Source organism: Eptatretus burgeri, chromosome 5 (genome assembly GCF_056783735.1).
Source record: "Eptatretus burgeri isolate ZD-2024b chromosome 5, Ebu_testis_v1, whole genome shotgun sequence".
NCBI classification, from domain to species: Eukaryota; Metazoa; Chordata; class Myxini; order Myxiniformes; family Myxinidae; genus Eptatretus; species Eptatretus burgeri.
Genome location: NC_140965.1, coordinates 1,832,571 through 1,845,565, shown reverse-complemented (window position 1 = coordinate 1,845,565; position 12,995 = coordinate 1,832,571). Strand labels below are relative to the sequence as shown.

The following is a 12,995-nucleotide window of genomic DNA, read 5'->3' as shown; positions in this document are numbered from 1 at the left end:
TACTATACCGATTATACATTATCACATTACTATACCGATTATACATTACTAGCCGATACATTACAAGCCGATTATACATTACTAGGCACCTGATACAGTTGAGTACTTTTCAAAGGTTCCTCCTGGAATTCGTCCAGCACACTCCTGAATCTCATCGGCACAGAATCTCCTGGTTCACCCTGTCACACACATACCTGTGTAAGATCCTGAATTCAAACACATCTTCAGTTCAAATAACCAAGAGCTTGTAACCTGCAGTTTGTTCAAGAGAATTTTACTCACACATGATTTAAAGACAAGCATTATTTTCTATAGCTCAGACAGGAAACATTTCTGCTGTACTCACCACAATAATGTATCAGTACAATGATTTGATGGATTAATAATTTAATTATGAGAAATATAAAAACCTAGCTGAAGTACCCGGCGTTGCCCGGGGAAATCCAATGAAATATAAATGTGCATTTAAATATTTCCTGCATGACCAATTGGGGAATGTTGGCCTTATGGTTTCATATGAAGCACCAATCCTGGGTGTTGCAAAATGCTATTCAATCACTTTCCCTTCTTTTAACTTGTTTTTTTTTTTATTAATTTTACTTTTTAAAATAAAACGTGTCACAACAACCTCAACATCGATCTTCACAAAACATATTGGATCGCTCCCAGGGAAATCCCAGGCAGTGGAAGCGACAAACTCACTCGAGGCCTGAACATGGAGGTGTTAAAATAAACATGTGTAAAGCAATCTTTTAATAACACGAGCACAGGTACACATTATGATAATTTAATTTGTGTTGTTGAGGGGGGTAATAAATAGTGTAAACCATGTCGATTGGCAGAGCATGCTGCCCGAAACGTTGAGGCCTACTTTTACTTTTCTTCTCTTCTTTTGCTTTGGAGTTTTCAAAGTATAAAGAATATAACTAGCTCATTAAGGAGCAAATACATGGTGTAAACTGTAAACCTTTTGCTTTATCAGGCACATTTGCTGTTGGGGTATTTATTCCCTTGGTTATTGTGTCCAACTGTGGGCTCACGGCCTCACTTTCGGTTTGTTGCATTTGTACCCTCTGTCATAAAAGAGGTTGCACATTATGATCATCTGAAATACAGGCAAGGGAGCCTGCTTCCTTTCAGTATGAAGATCATGGAATATGCATTATAACCCTTCTCAAATTCTCAGATCACAAAACAATTTCTCAGTCTCTCTATCGACTGACTGCAGGTCAGTTATGGGAGCATGTGCCGGAGCAGCACGTTGCTGATTCCAGTTTCTGTCAGCACTCCAGGGACCTCTGTCTGGCCATCGCCCAGCCAGAAACCAGGCCCATCCACATCTCCTTGATATGCCGATCAACCTGCTGCAACCACGAGGAACGTGGTCGGCCCGTTGGCCTCCTCTACGCATGAGGCTCCCTCGCTGAATCTGGTGAGCAGGATAAGTTTCAGGAAAACGAGCCAGATGTCCATACAGCCGCAGCTGATTGATATTGTTGCGAATTCGCGCCCGCCGGCGTGCGATCGGCCGCTCGACTCGAATGGCGGCCGCCTCGCCCACCGGAACGGACAATTCTTTTGTGACCCTCTCGGAACAACGCCGGGAGCCAGGCACGGGTGGGGGTTTAACCCCACCACGACCATGCCAATTGCCCACCCGCGCAGGATAGGGTTGCTCGCCAAATTCGATCTACCTAAGTACCTGCGCGGATGGTCGACCGGGCGATCGTACTTCGCCGCAGGCACACTCCGGACACGAACCGCTTAAGCGGTCCGTTCCGTGCAATCGGGATAACCGAGCGGTGTCATCGTCAACCTCGAGGCTTCCGATTAATTATCGGGCGTATTAAGCCCACTACGAACCCTTTACGTGAAGCAGGGTGGAGGGTCAATTAAAAGGAAGGAGACGAAGCAAAACGGGAAAACAGTTCACACAATGCACATTTATTAGGCGACACACGGAAAGCACACATATACAGCCAAACAGTCAGAATGCACCTATATCAAGAAAACAAAAGAAACAACAACGCAGAGTTACAACCGAATACGTGTACACACGGCAACACTTACACAGTTCTACTTTACAAGACACGGCGCCACAATATCCATACAAAAACCCCGAAAAGAAATGGTGACTTCCCTTTGGGCCGTCGAGTCCCTCTCCTATGTCCGTCGACGTGGTCGCGCCTAGCCGCGACTCCGTGCCCTGGCGTGGTAGGCGAGTCCTCTCCGGCATGCCTCGCACTGGCACGTGTTGGCCGCTCGATGCCATGGACGGAGTTTCCGGCGCTATCCCAGCGCGGATAGAAGGGGGGGGGGGAAACGTTGTTGCTCGAGGTCGCGGTGTGGGGAATGGAAGACGCTCCATCCCGCCAGCGGGGTCTCGGGACCGCCCCACAAAAGACCAGGCCAGCGGCCACCACGAAGAGAAGAGGACGAGCGAGCCGGAAGACAGGAAGAGGACCAAGAGAGCCAGAGCACCAACCAAAAGCGCTCTGCCCGTGTCCGACTTTAATAGCCTGGGGCTCTGCCCTTCACTCCGCCCCCGTGTTCGGCCCCGCCTCCCTTCGAGCTTCTTGGAGAAGCTTCTCGAAGGGGGCATGCCCTCACGCTTTCCCTGCACCCCGCTCCGTCCGGGGGCCGAGGGAGTCAGTTTTTTGGCTTGGAGCCAGAGCATTATTCCCCCAAAAAGAGGCCCCCACCTTTTCTCACCTTTGACCTGCATCGCTCTTCCGCCACTCCAAAGTGCGGGGAAGTCAGACGGGAAAAATAGGCGGGAAAATCCACGAGTCATCGTTGTGCCTTCTTCTTTCCCTCCTTGCGTTCTCGACGGTTTCCAACACGGAAACCGTCGTAGTGTGGACCGTGGAGGATGGCGTTCTTCAGCGGGGGTAGTGGCGAAGATGGTGGTGGTTGTTGTGAGGGTGGCGGTTGAGACGTGGTTGGTTCAAAATAAAGATAGAACAGAAAAACGCCCGACTCAAAGCGTCGCAGCCCGAATGAATCACATAAGTTCCCTCTAAACAACGGGTTTAGGGCTAACTACACATGTACTTAGAGTTATCTCACCTACGGGACCTGAATGGTGGTTTGCGAATTTCCACAGCCGTAACAATATATAAATATATATATATATATATATATATATATATATATATATATATATATATATATATATATATATATATATATATATATATATATATATATGTTGTATACCTTGTCGAGGCTCGTATGAGAGCAAACACACAACGCACAGCAAGAGGGGCAGGAGAGGGAAGGACCAAACAGTGGGGAACAGAGACATGAGGAGATCTGTGGAAGGGAGAGGGATGAGGTGGGGACAAGGGGTATACAAGATGGACATTACAGGGACTTTCAGGAAGGAAAGCAGGGAATTTGAAGGAGGTGGTTTTGGGGTGGATTCACATGGGCAGAAAAGATCGAGGATTTGGATGGGGGAAGATAAGAGGTGGTGGTGAACAGCCGTTTTGAAGGCCTGGAGGGAACAATCTTCAATCCCAGAGTGTGGGAGTTTATTCCAAAGGTGGGAAAAAGTGTAATGAAAGAGTGAAGGTGAGCAGTAATTCTTGATTTTGGTAGTTTTACCAGAACGGGGTTGCTGGCGGACCTTGAGCGCCCTGCAGAAATACAGTGGAGGGGGGCATATCACAGACAAAGCGGGGTGGGGGGAGGGGGGCGAGACCGGAGAGGAGACGTTGGAACAAAGAAAGGCCACTGACCTGCCTGCGGTGAGAGAGTGAGAGGCCCAAAGACTCAGCCTCACGGTGGGAGATACCAATGACCTGAAATGCCTTGGTTTCCATAGCGTGAAGCCAAGAAAGGTTAGAGGCAGGAGCTCCAGCCCAGGGGAGAGCAGTGCTCCATTAGGCTGTGGATGAAAGTTTTGTACATGGTCAGAAGCTCTGGTGGGCCGAGGAAGGATTGGGCATGACGGAGGATTCCCATTTGGTGACTGACTGTGGAGGCCGGGTTGGCAATGTGGCTTTCCCAGGAAAGATCGTGGCAGATAGTGAGACCCAGAAGCTTGAATGAGAGAACTCTTCCACAGGAATGTTGAGAAAGTAGATGCGGGGGGGGGGGGGGGTTCTAAACAGTCCGTTCGGAGAGACAGTGAGAGTGAGAGATTTGTTAGGATTCAAAGACATGTTCCAGGTGTTGGTCTAGTTTGTGATTTTATCCAGATCTGCAGAACGTAAAGAAGCTGCTGCTTGCCGGTCTGAGGGATGACAGATGGTATGGCAGAGGGTGTACTCATCAGCAAAGAGATAAAGAGGATTTTCCAGAGAGATGGAGAGATCATCGAGGAAAACGAGAGAAACAACAGGGCCCAGAACACTTCCTTGAGGAAATCCAACCTGGACAGGAAAGGGGATGTGAGAACTCCATTTTGGGCCACATGTTGATCATGACAGGAGAAGAAGTCTGCGAGCCATGAGTGGAGATAGACTTAGAGACCATAGGAAGAGAGTGTGGTGAGCAGGGCAGAATGCCAGACCATGTCAAAACACACGATATGTCTCGGGATATGGCTCTGATTTCATGTCTGGCATCGAGTACCTCCATCCCTTGTTGGGAGAGCAGAAGCAGCATATCCAGGGTGAAGTGACCTGGTATGAAACCAAATTGATGATCGGAAATCAAGCCAGATGCTCACGGACTATACAGGTAACAAATCTCATTGAGTCTCTCGAAGCAACCGCTCATTGAACAAAAAGTCCGACCAGCAATAGCCAAGGATTCTCTGAGGAGACCTGGTACTTAAGGAGTTAAATCTGTCTCAGATCCCTGATCAGAGTCCAAATCTCATGTATATAGCAAAACTGGAAGCACCAAGGACATGAAGACTAGCTCTTTCATCCAGTGAATCCATGACTACCCACGCCCGACGAGACATCTACTGACCTCTGGCTCACAGGCAGAAGAGACATGAATTTCACTGCCAAGGTAAGTGAATGTCTTCGTGACCTCAACATCCTCACCAAAATCATGAACAGACAAGATAGCAGCATCCAAGATGTCATTGAAAGCCTGGATCTTAGTTTTGATCAAGGAAACCCATAATCCCATGGGTTTCTATTCCTCATTCAGTTCCTCGAGGGCCCTCCAGCCAAAATGATATCCCTGTCTCTACAAAGATGACTGCATTATCTGGGAAATCAATGTCAAAGACCTTGACATTCCCAAACAATGCACTGCAGCTTGACCTCTCTGACATCCTCCCCAGAATCCAGTCCATACAAGCGCTGAAAAGTGTGGGGGCCAGTACACACCCCTGCCGAACTCCAGTCACAACTGGAAATAAGTCAGAGATGGAATCACCAAAACTGTGGACTCTCAATACCAGAGTGTAGTTCAGACATCAGATTGATCAGTTTTGGTGGCACCAGACGCAGACCGAGAATTGTCCAGAGGGCATCCCAATACACTGAATGACACGGTTTGCAGAGATCAACATGTGCTGCAAGCAGCACCAAACAAAACTCTCCTCTGTGTTCGGTGAGGACCCGAAGAGCAAGGATATGGTCAATCGTTGATCTCTTTGGTATCAAAGCTGACTCCTCTGGGTGCTGATTATCTTCGCAAAGACCTTTCCCACCACTTAAACCATTGTCACCCGTCGGTAGTTGTTGCCGTCCTGGCGATCACCCTTCCCTTTCCAAAGAGGGACAACAAGGCCCCTCCTCCAGTAAGTTGGGATGACGCAGGAGCTCCACCCTATTTCAACCGGTTCACCGCAGCCTGTATTTCCACAAACAAAGGTGGACCACAGTTGATTTGAGGGTCAGCAATAGGAATAGTAACACCCCTGACGTCCAACTCGACAGCTGGCTGGTACAACCTGGTGTAACCGCTCAAAGTAACCGGCCCAGTGAGCCTTCACTTCGGAGTCCTCTGTCAAGAGCCCACCACACTTTGCTCTAACGGCAGTACGACGAGGGACGGGCTTGGATGAACACAATGCATGAATTCCCCTGTAAGCAGGACGAGAATCACTTGACCACAAGTGATGCTTCACCCATTGACAGATTCCTCGCACATCGACTTCCTTGTCCACCCTCAGCGCACATTCGGGTTTACCCCTCAACTCCCAGAATAGCACAGCTCTACCATCAAGCCTGGCCCTGCGCCTGTCTATCAAGGGACACTGAATACCATTGACCAAAGTTCTTCTTCGCCATATGAAGAGATCCAAGAAATTCACCAGCAATATCAAGGAAGGCAGTCTTGAAGGCACTCCACAACTCTTCAGGATTCCCCAAAGCACCCAGACCCCCCAAATCCCCACTCAGCCTGTTCACAAACTCCAGAGCTACCCTCTCATCCTTAAGCTTGCCAACATCTAGCCTCAGCTGGGATGGCACTATTCTCCCAGATTTAAGCTGCAACTTCAGAGTTGCTCCAACAAGCATGTGGTTGGTATTGAGGAACTGAGCGCTCCGGTCGTCCCTGCAGTTATGAATCATCCTCCAGTGCCCATCAAGGAGCACATGGTCGATCTCCTTTGCCACATCACCAGTGTTGGAATACCAAGTCCAGCGATGGGCCTGAGGACAATTAAATCATGAACCAGCCACCCTCATTTCACGACTTCTTGCAAAGTCAAGGGACTTGGTGCTATTCTGGTTCACAGTTCCAGACCCATGGGGACCATCACATGTCTCATAACCATCCCTATCAGTGCCAGTCGCTGCACTGAAATCCCCTAAGATGAGAAGAGTATCTCACCTGGGGCACTGATCAACCACAGATTCAAGTGCGGCATAGAATGTCCTTTATAGTGAGATCACGCGCCTCAGTCGGAGCATGTACAGAGACCAGGGAAATGACACCCAAGGAGCGACGAATCCTCAGTCTCATAATACATTCATTGACCAGTGTTTCCTCAAAATTATCATTGGAGTCAGCTTATCGGACACAGCTACTACAACTCTTTGATCATGGTAACCATCAGAGTGACCAGACCAGTCATAGGTATAACCACCTGCCATGATCTCACCACTATCTGGTCTCCGAAACTCAAAGTACTGCAATACAGATGTTCAAATGCCTGAGCATATATAGTAAGACAGGTGCTCATCCTCTCTTCGGGATAGGACATTCCATGCACCCACCCAAAGGAACTGCCTCAGGTTAACCCTGGGAGACCTCCGCCTGGTAGACGTCACCTCAGCACCACCCCGCTACACACAACTGCGATGTGATCCAAGAGTTTACCCTGTGCTTTTCCTCCAATCAAGAAATGGGGATCCCAGAGGCTTTGTCATAATTCCATCATGTGGTGAGTTGCCCTGTGAAGGGAAGCAGCACAGGAGGTACTCCCACGGAGTGGGTTTTCAGTTTTCTTTGCGTTTATGTGTTTTGCGGAATAAAGTGTTTTACGGTGGCTGGAGTGCAAATCCTGCCACCACCCTCCTATAAATAGTAACTCAACTGCAGGACGTCTACGGACACAGTTTGGTACCAGATATGGATGGTATTAAGCATCATACAGTAAAAGATGAGGAATTTCTTTGAAACCCCTGTAGAAGAAAATGAAAACACAGTACCATGTTCTGAAGCTCCATTTGGACATGTAGGTAGAATTTGAAGAGGAATGATAGGCAGAGGGAACACCTGTATGTTTCCATCCCACCTGGAGAACCACCAGGAAGTTGAATCTCCTGCAGCAGAGAATTGGTAGCAACTTCAAGCAGCTCTGAGTTCCATAACCTGAAAGGAAAAGCACAGTTTTTTTAAATTACTTGATAATTCAGATATGTAGACTTGACACCTGTAAGCTAGTCACAATTTGGATGGAAATAATTGTACCACTTATTCATACAAGCAACAAAAATCCCACATATGTTTAGGGCTATGTGTAGAACTATTTTTGATACTGAGACATTTGGAAAGGTTTCCAGGGCAGCCATTTTTAAGATGGCCACCAAGAATATGAAGTTTCATGTTTTTCCTTGTATTTGGACTATTTTCCTAATTTAAATGGTTAAACATGTGTTTTCATGGACAAGCGAGGTGTACTCCTATAGATCATGACACTTGGATTCGTCTTAGTGCATAAGGTGTGGCTATTTTCCAAGATGGCCGCAAACACAATTATGAAAATGACTTTTGCTGGTAGTTTCGCTTTGTGTTGTTTCTGTTTAAGGAACTGAATAAATGTGGATGTAAAAAGTACGTTCATTACTTTTTGTTGTAAATATTCAAATGGGGTTTCTTAATATGCTACAATATTTTCCTAACAATGTGGTGGAAGGCAGCGCGAGGAGAAGGAATGGGAAGGAGGCGCAAGGAGGAGGGAACGAGAAGGCGGCATGAAGGGAGGGAATGGGAAGGCAGCGCGTGGGGAAGGAAATGGGAAGGTTGTGTGGGGGAGGGAATGGGAATGGGAAAGCGATGCAAGGGGAGGGGAGGGAATGGGAAGGCGGCATGAGGGGAGGGAATGGAAATGGGCCGTGAGAGGAGGGGAGGAGATGTGAAGGCGGTGCGAGGGGAGGGGAGGGAATGGGAAGGAGGTGCGAGGGGGGAGGGAATAGGAAGGCAATGCAAGGGGAGGGGAGGGAATGGGAAGGTTGTGTGAGGGGAGGGGAGGGAATGGGAAGGTGGTGGGAGTGGAGGGGAGGGAATGGAAAGGCCTGGCGAGGGGAGGGGAAGGAATGGGAAGGCCTCCGACCTCCTTGGGGTCAATACTAAACGTGCGTGTGTACCGGCGATTTACTCAACCTTTCACTTACACACATGTGTGGATTTCCCCACACCTGCACTGCACTTTTGTCAGGTCAGGTTGTCAGGTCAGGTTCGATCTGTGACCTGCTACAGGTACCATGTAAACCTGTACCAACCTGTTCCATGGTCGGGTTGTCGGCGACTAAACCGTCTCCCCCACCAGGTTTTCTGGTGAGGGGGGTGTTTGGATATGGACACCCAGCAGGATTAAAAACAAAACCTGTCAAAGGGCGGAAGAGCTCCTTGTGAGCCAACGGCCATCCATATCTAGTGCCCAACTGTGTCTGCAGACGTCCTCCTGCAGTTGGGTTACTTCTTATTAGGAGGTTGGTGGCAAGATTTGCACTCCGGCCACCGTAAAACCCTTCATTCCGCAAAACGCAAAAACGAAAAAAAATCTGAAAACCCACTCCGTGGGAGTACCTCCTGTGCAGCTTCCCTTCGCAGGGCAGCTCACCGGATGACGGGATTGGGGCAAAGCCTTCGGGACCCCCAATCTTTGATAGGAGGGAAACCACGGGGTAACATCCTTGGGTCAGATTGCGGGAGAGTGTGTCGGAGTGGTGCTGAGGTGTCGTCCACCAGACGGCGGTCTCCTTGGGTTAACCTGAGGCGGTCCCTTCGGGTGGGTGCCTGGAATGTCCTATTCCTAAGAGAGGATGATCACCTGTCTCTGTTATCATCTGAGCTCAAGCGTTTGGACATCGGGATTGCAGCTCACTCTGAGGTTCGGAGACCGGATTGCGGCGAGATAATGGTGGGTGGTTACACCTACTATTGGTCTGGTCGCTTTGATGGTTACCATACCCAAGGAGTTGCTGTAGCTGTGTCCAATAAGCTGACCCCAATGATAATTGAGGTAACACCGGTCAACGAGCGTATTATGAGATTAAGGATTCGTCACTCCTTAGGTGTCATTTCCCTGGTCTCTGTTTATGCTCCGACTGAGGCGAGTGATCTCACCGTGAAGGATGCATTCTACGCCACGCTCGAGTCTGTGGTTGATCAGTGCCCCAGACGAGATACACTTCTAGTCTTGGGGGATTTCAATGCATCGACTGGAACTGATAGGGATGGTTATGAGGTGTGTGTTGGTCCCCATGGGTCAGGAATTATGAACCAGAATAGCACTAAGTTCCTTGACTTTGCAAGAAGTCATGGACTTAGGGTGGCTGGTTCATGGTTTCAGCGCCCACAAGCTCATCGCTGGACTTGGTATTCCAACGCTGGCGGTGTGACAAAGGAGATTGACCATGTCCTCATTGACGGTCGTTGGAGGATGATCCAGAACTGCAGGGTCTACCGGAGTGCTCAGTTCCTCAATACTGACCACAGGCTTGTTGTAGCAACTCTAAAGCTGCACCTTAAATCCTGGAGAATGGTACCATCCCAGCCGAGGCTGGATGTTGCCAAGCTCAGGGATGAGAGAGTAGCTGAGGAGTTTGCGAACAGGCTGAGTGGACACTTGGGGGGTCTGGGTGCTTTCGGGGGTCCTGAAGAGTTGTGGAGCGCTTTCAAGACCACCGTCCTTGATGTTGCCGGTGGATGTCTTGGAACTCACCGCAGGGCAAAGAAGAATTTTGTCTCTCAAGGGACACTGGATACCATTGACCAGAGTCGCAGGGCCAGGCTGAATGGCAGAGCTGAGCTGTTCAGAGAGCTGAGGCGTAAAACTGTACGTGCACTGAGGGTGGACAAGGAGGCCTATGTGCGAGGAATCTGTGAGGGGGTAGAGCATCACCTGTGGACAGGTGATTCTCGTCCCGCTTACAGGGGAATTCGCGCATTACGTTCATCCAAGCCCATCCCTCGGAGCACTGCAGTTCGAGCAGAGAGTGGTAGGCTCTTGACAGAGGTGTCTGAAGTGAAGGCCCGCTGGGCCGGTTACTTTGAGCGGTTGTACCAGGCAGATCCCCCAGCTGTCGAGTTGGACATCAAGGGTGTTACAATCCCTGTTGCTGACCCACGAATCAACTGTGGTCCACCTTCGCTTGTGGAAACACGGGCTGCGGTGAACCAGTTGAAACGGGGCAAAGCTCCAGGGATTTGTGGCATCCATGCCGAACTTCTCAAGGCTAGTGGAAATGCTGCACTCGTGTCGTTGCATGCAGTTTTGTGCTCTGCCTGGAACACAGGCATCATCCCAACTGACTGGAAGAGGGGCCTTGTTGTCCCTCTCTGGAAAGGGAAGGATGATCGCCAAGACTGCAACAACTACCGAGGGGTGATGCTGCTCTCAGTGCCGGGCAAGGTCTTTGCTCGGATAATTCTTGATAGGGTTCGCCACCATCTGCTTGAGCACCAGCGTCCAGAGCAGTCAGGCTTTACACCAAAGAGGTCAACGATTGACCGTATCCTTGCCCTTCGTGTCCTCACCGAACGCAGGCGAGAGTTTCGGCAGGGGCTGCTTGCAGCCTATGTTGATCTCTGTAAAGCGTTCGATTCAGTGAATCGGGATGTCCTCTGGAGGATTCTTGGTCTTCGTGGGGTGCCACGAAAACTGATCGATCTGATGTCTGAACTCTACTCTGGTTCTGAGAGTGCTGTGAAGTGTGGTGGTACCACCTCTGACTTATTTCCAGTTGTTACTGGAGTTCGTCAGGGATGTGTACTTGCCCCCACACTTTTCAGCACTTGTATGGACTGGATTTTAGGGAGGATGTCGGAGAGATCAAGTTGCGGTGCATCGTTTGGGAATGTCAAGATCTCGGACCTTGATTTTGCAGACGATGCAGTCATCTTTGCGGAGACTTTAGACATCCTTTTGGGGGCCCTCGAAGTGCTGAATGAGGAGTCAGAGCCGCTGGGATTACGGGTTTCTTGGGTCAAAACTAAGATCCAGGCTTTCGGTGACATCTTGGATGCTGCTGTCCTGTCTGTGTCTGTTTGTGGTGAGGATGTTGAGGTCGTGGAGAGATTCACTTACCTTGGCAGTGATATTCATGTCTCTGCTGGCTGCGAGTCAGAGGTCAATAGACGTCTGGGTCGGGCCTGGGGAGTCATGGATTCACTGGATCATGGGGTGTGGCGCTGCCGGTACCTGTGCGGGAGGACGAAAGTCCGAGTCTTCAGGTCCTTGGTACTTCCAGTCTTGCTCTATGGGTGCGAGACTTGGACTCTGACCAAGGATCTGAGACGGAGACTTAATTCCTTTGGTACCAGGTGTCTTCGGAGAATCCTTGGCTATCGCTGGTCGGATTTTGTGTCCAACGAGCGGTTGCTGAGAGAGACTCGGATGAGATTTGTTACCTGCATAGTCCGTGAGCGTCAGTTGCGGCTGTATGGACATGTGGCTCGTTTTCCTGATGCTGATCCTGCTCACCAGATTCTCTCAGCGAGGGAGTCTCATGAGTGGAGGAGGCCAGTGGGCCGACCACGTGCCTCATGGTTGCAGCAGGTTGACCATCATCTCAAGGCGATGGGGATGGGCCTGGCATCTGCCTGGGGGATGGCCAGACGGAGGCCCCTGGAGTACCGGCGGAAAGTGGTCGCAGCGACGCGCTGTTCTGGCACATGCTCCCATACCTGACCTGCACTGCATGGTGGCATGTCCTGCTTGGCTTCGGCACTGCAGAAGTACATGGTTTGTGAGACGGTCGCATAACCTCCTCAACAGCGCCACACACTACGGGCCCAAGTTCGAGTTCAGATCACGCGCCCAAAAACCCGCTCACCGCACTCACATAACCAAGAACAGGCATGCACACACCCCACGGGGAGGCATTTCTTCCAATTTCTACCACGTCGATGTGTGGTATACATACCTCTTCACTTGCAGAAACTACCGATTATTAATATAATGCAGTAGCTATTAATATATTTTTATTAATATTTTGTAATGAAAGCACACACAAAAGTAAAGCAAAAAGCAAAGAAACAAAGCCTCTTCACTTGTAACAACAAAATTTTTTTTTATCTTCACTTGTAGAAACTACCAACTATTAATAAAGGGCGGAAGTATAACAGCAAATTTATGTTAATATTTTGTAATGTTAGCAAATCACCCAAAACGGAAACAGCAAACTATATGTGTAATTCTCGAAAAAAAAGGAGCCGCTGTGGACTGTGCCGTGATGGATTGAAAAAGCAGGTTATCAAACATGGCGTTTCACTCAATGAAGTTACACTTTACGCACATTCCATAAGTTTTTGTTCACTCAATATAATCATCCGAACGGTATAGCCGGGGAGCCAAGCCATCAAAATTAAAAAAAAAATTGCCCGGCTGCTATAAAATTTTTGTGTTG

The 12,995-nt window shown here is 49.2% G+C and overlaps 1 protein-coding gene across 5 annotated transcripts in view; it reads right to left on the bottom strand.

The window, feature by feature from the left end:
- Window positions 1–12,995, bottom strand: part of LOC147025695 (xanthine dehydrogenase/oxidase-like) — a 400,539-nt gene that overhangs the window by 221,583 nt on the left and 165,961 nt on the right. For all 5 annotated transcript variants that reach the window (XR_015057977.1, XM_085880369.1, XM_085880370.1 and 2 more), the window contains 2 exons: window positions 7,572–7,734; window positions 90–179 (listed from right to left, as the gene is read on the bottom strand). Coding sequence is in view for 4 of the 5 variants with exons in the window: in XM_085880369.1 (XP_085736495.1) it covers window positions 90–179; window positions 7,572–7,734 (253 nt within the window). In the remaining variant the exon portion in view is untranslated. The remainder of the gene's footprint in view (window positions 1–89; window positions 180–7,571; window positions 7,735–12,995) is intronic.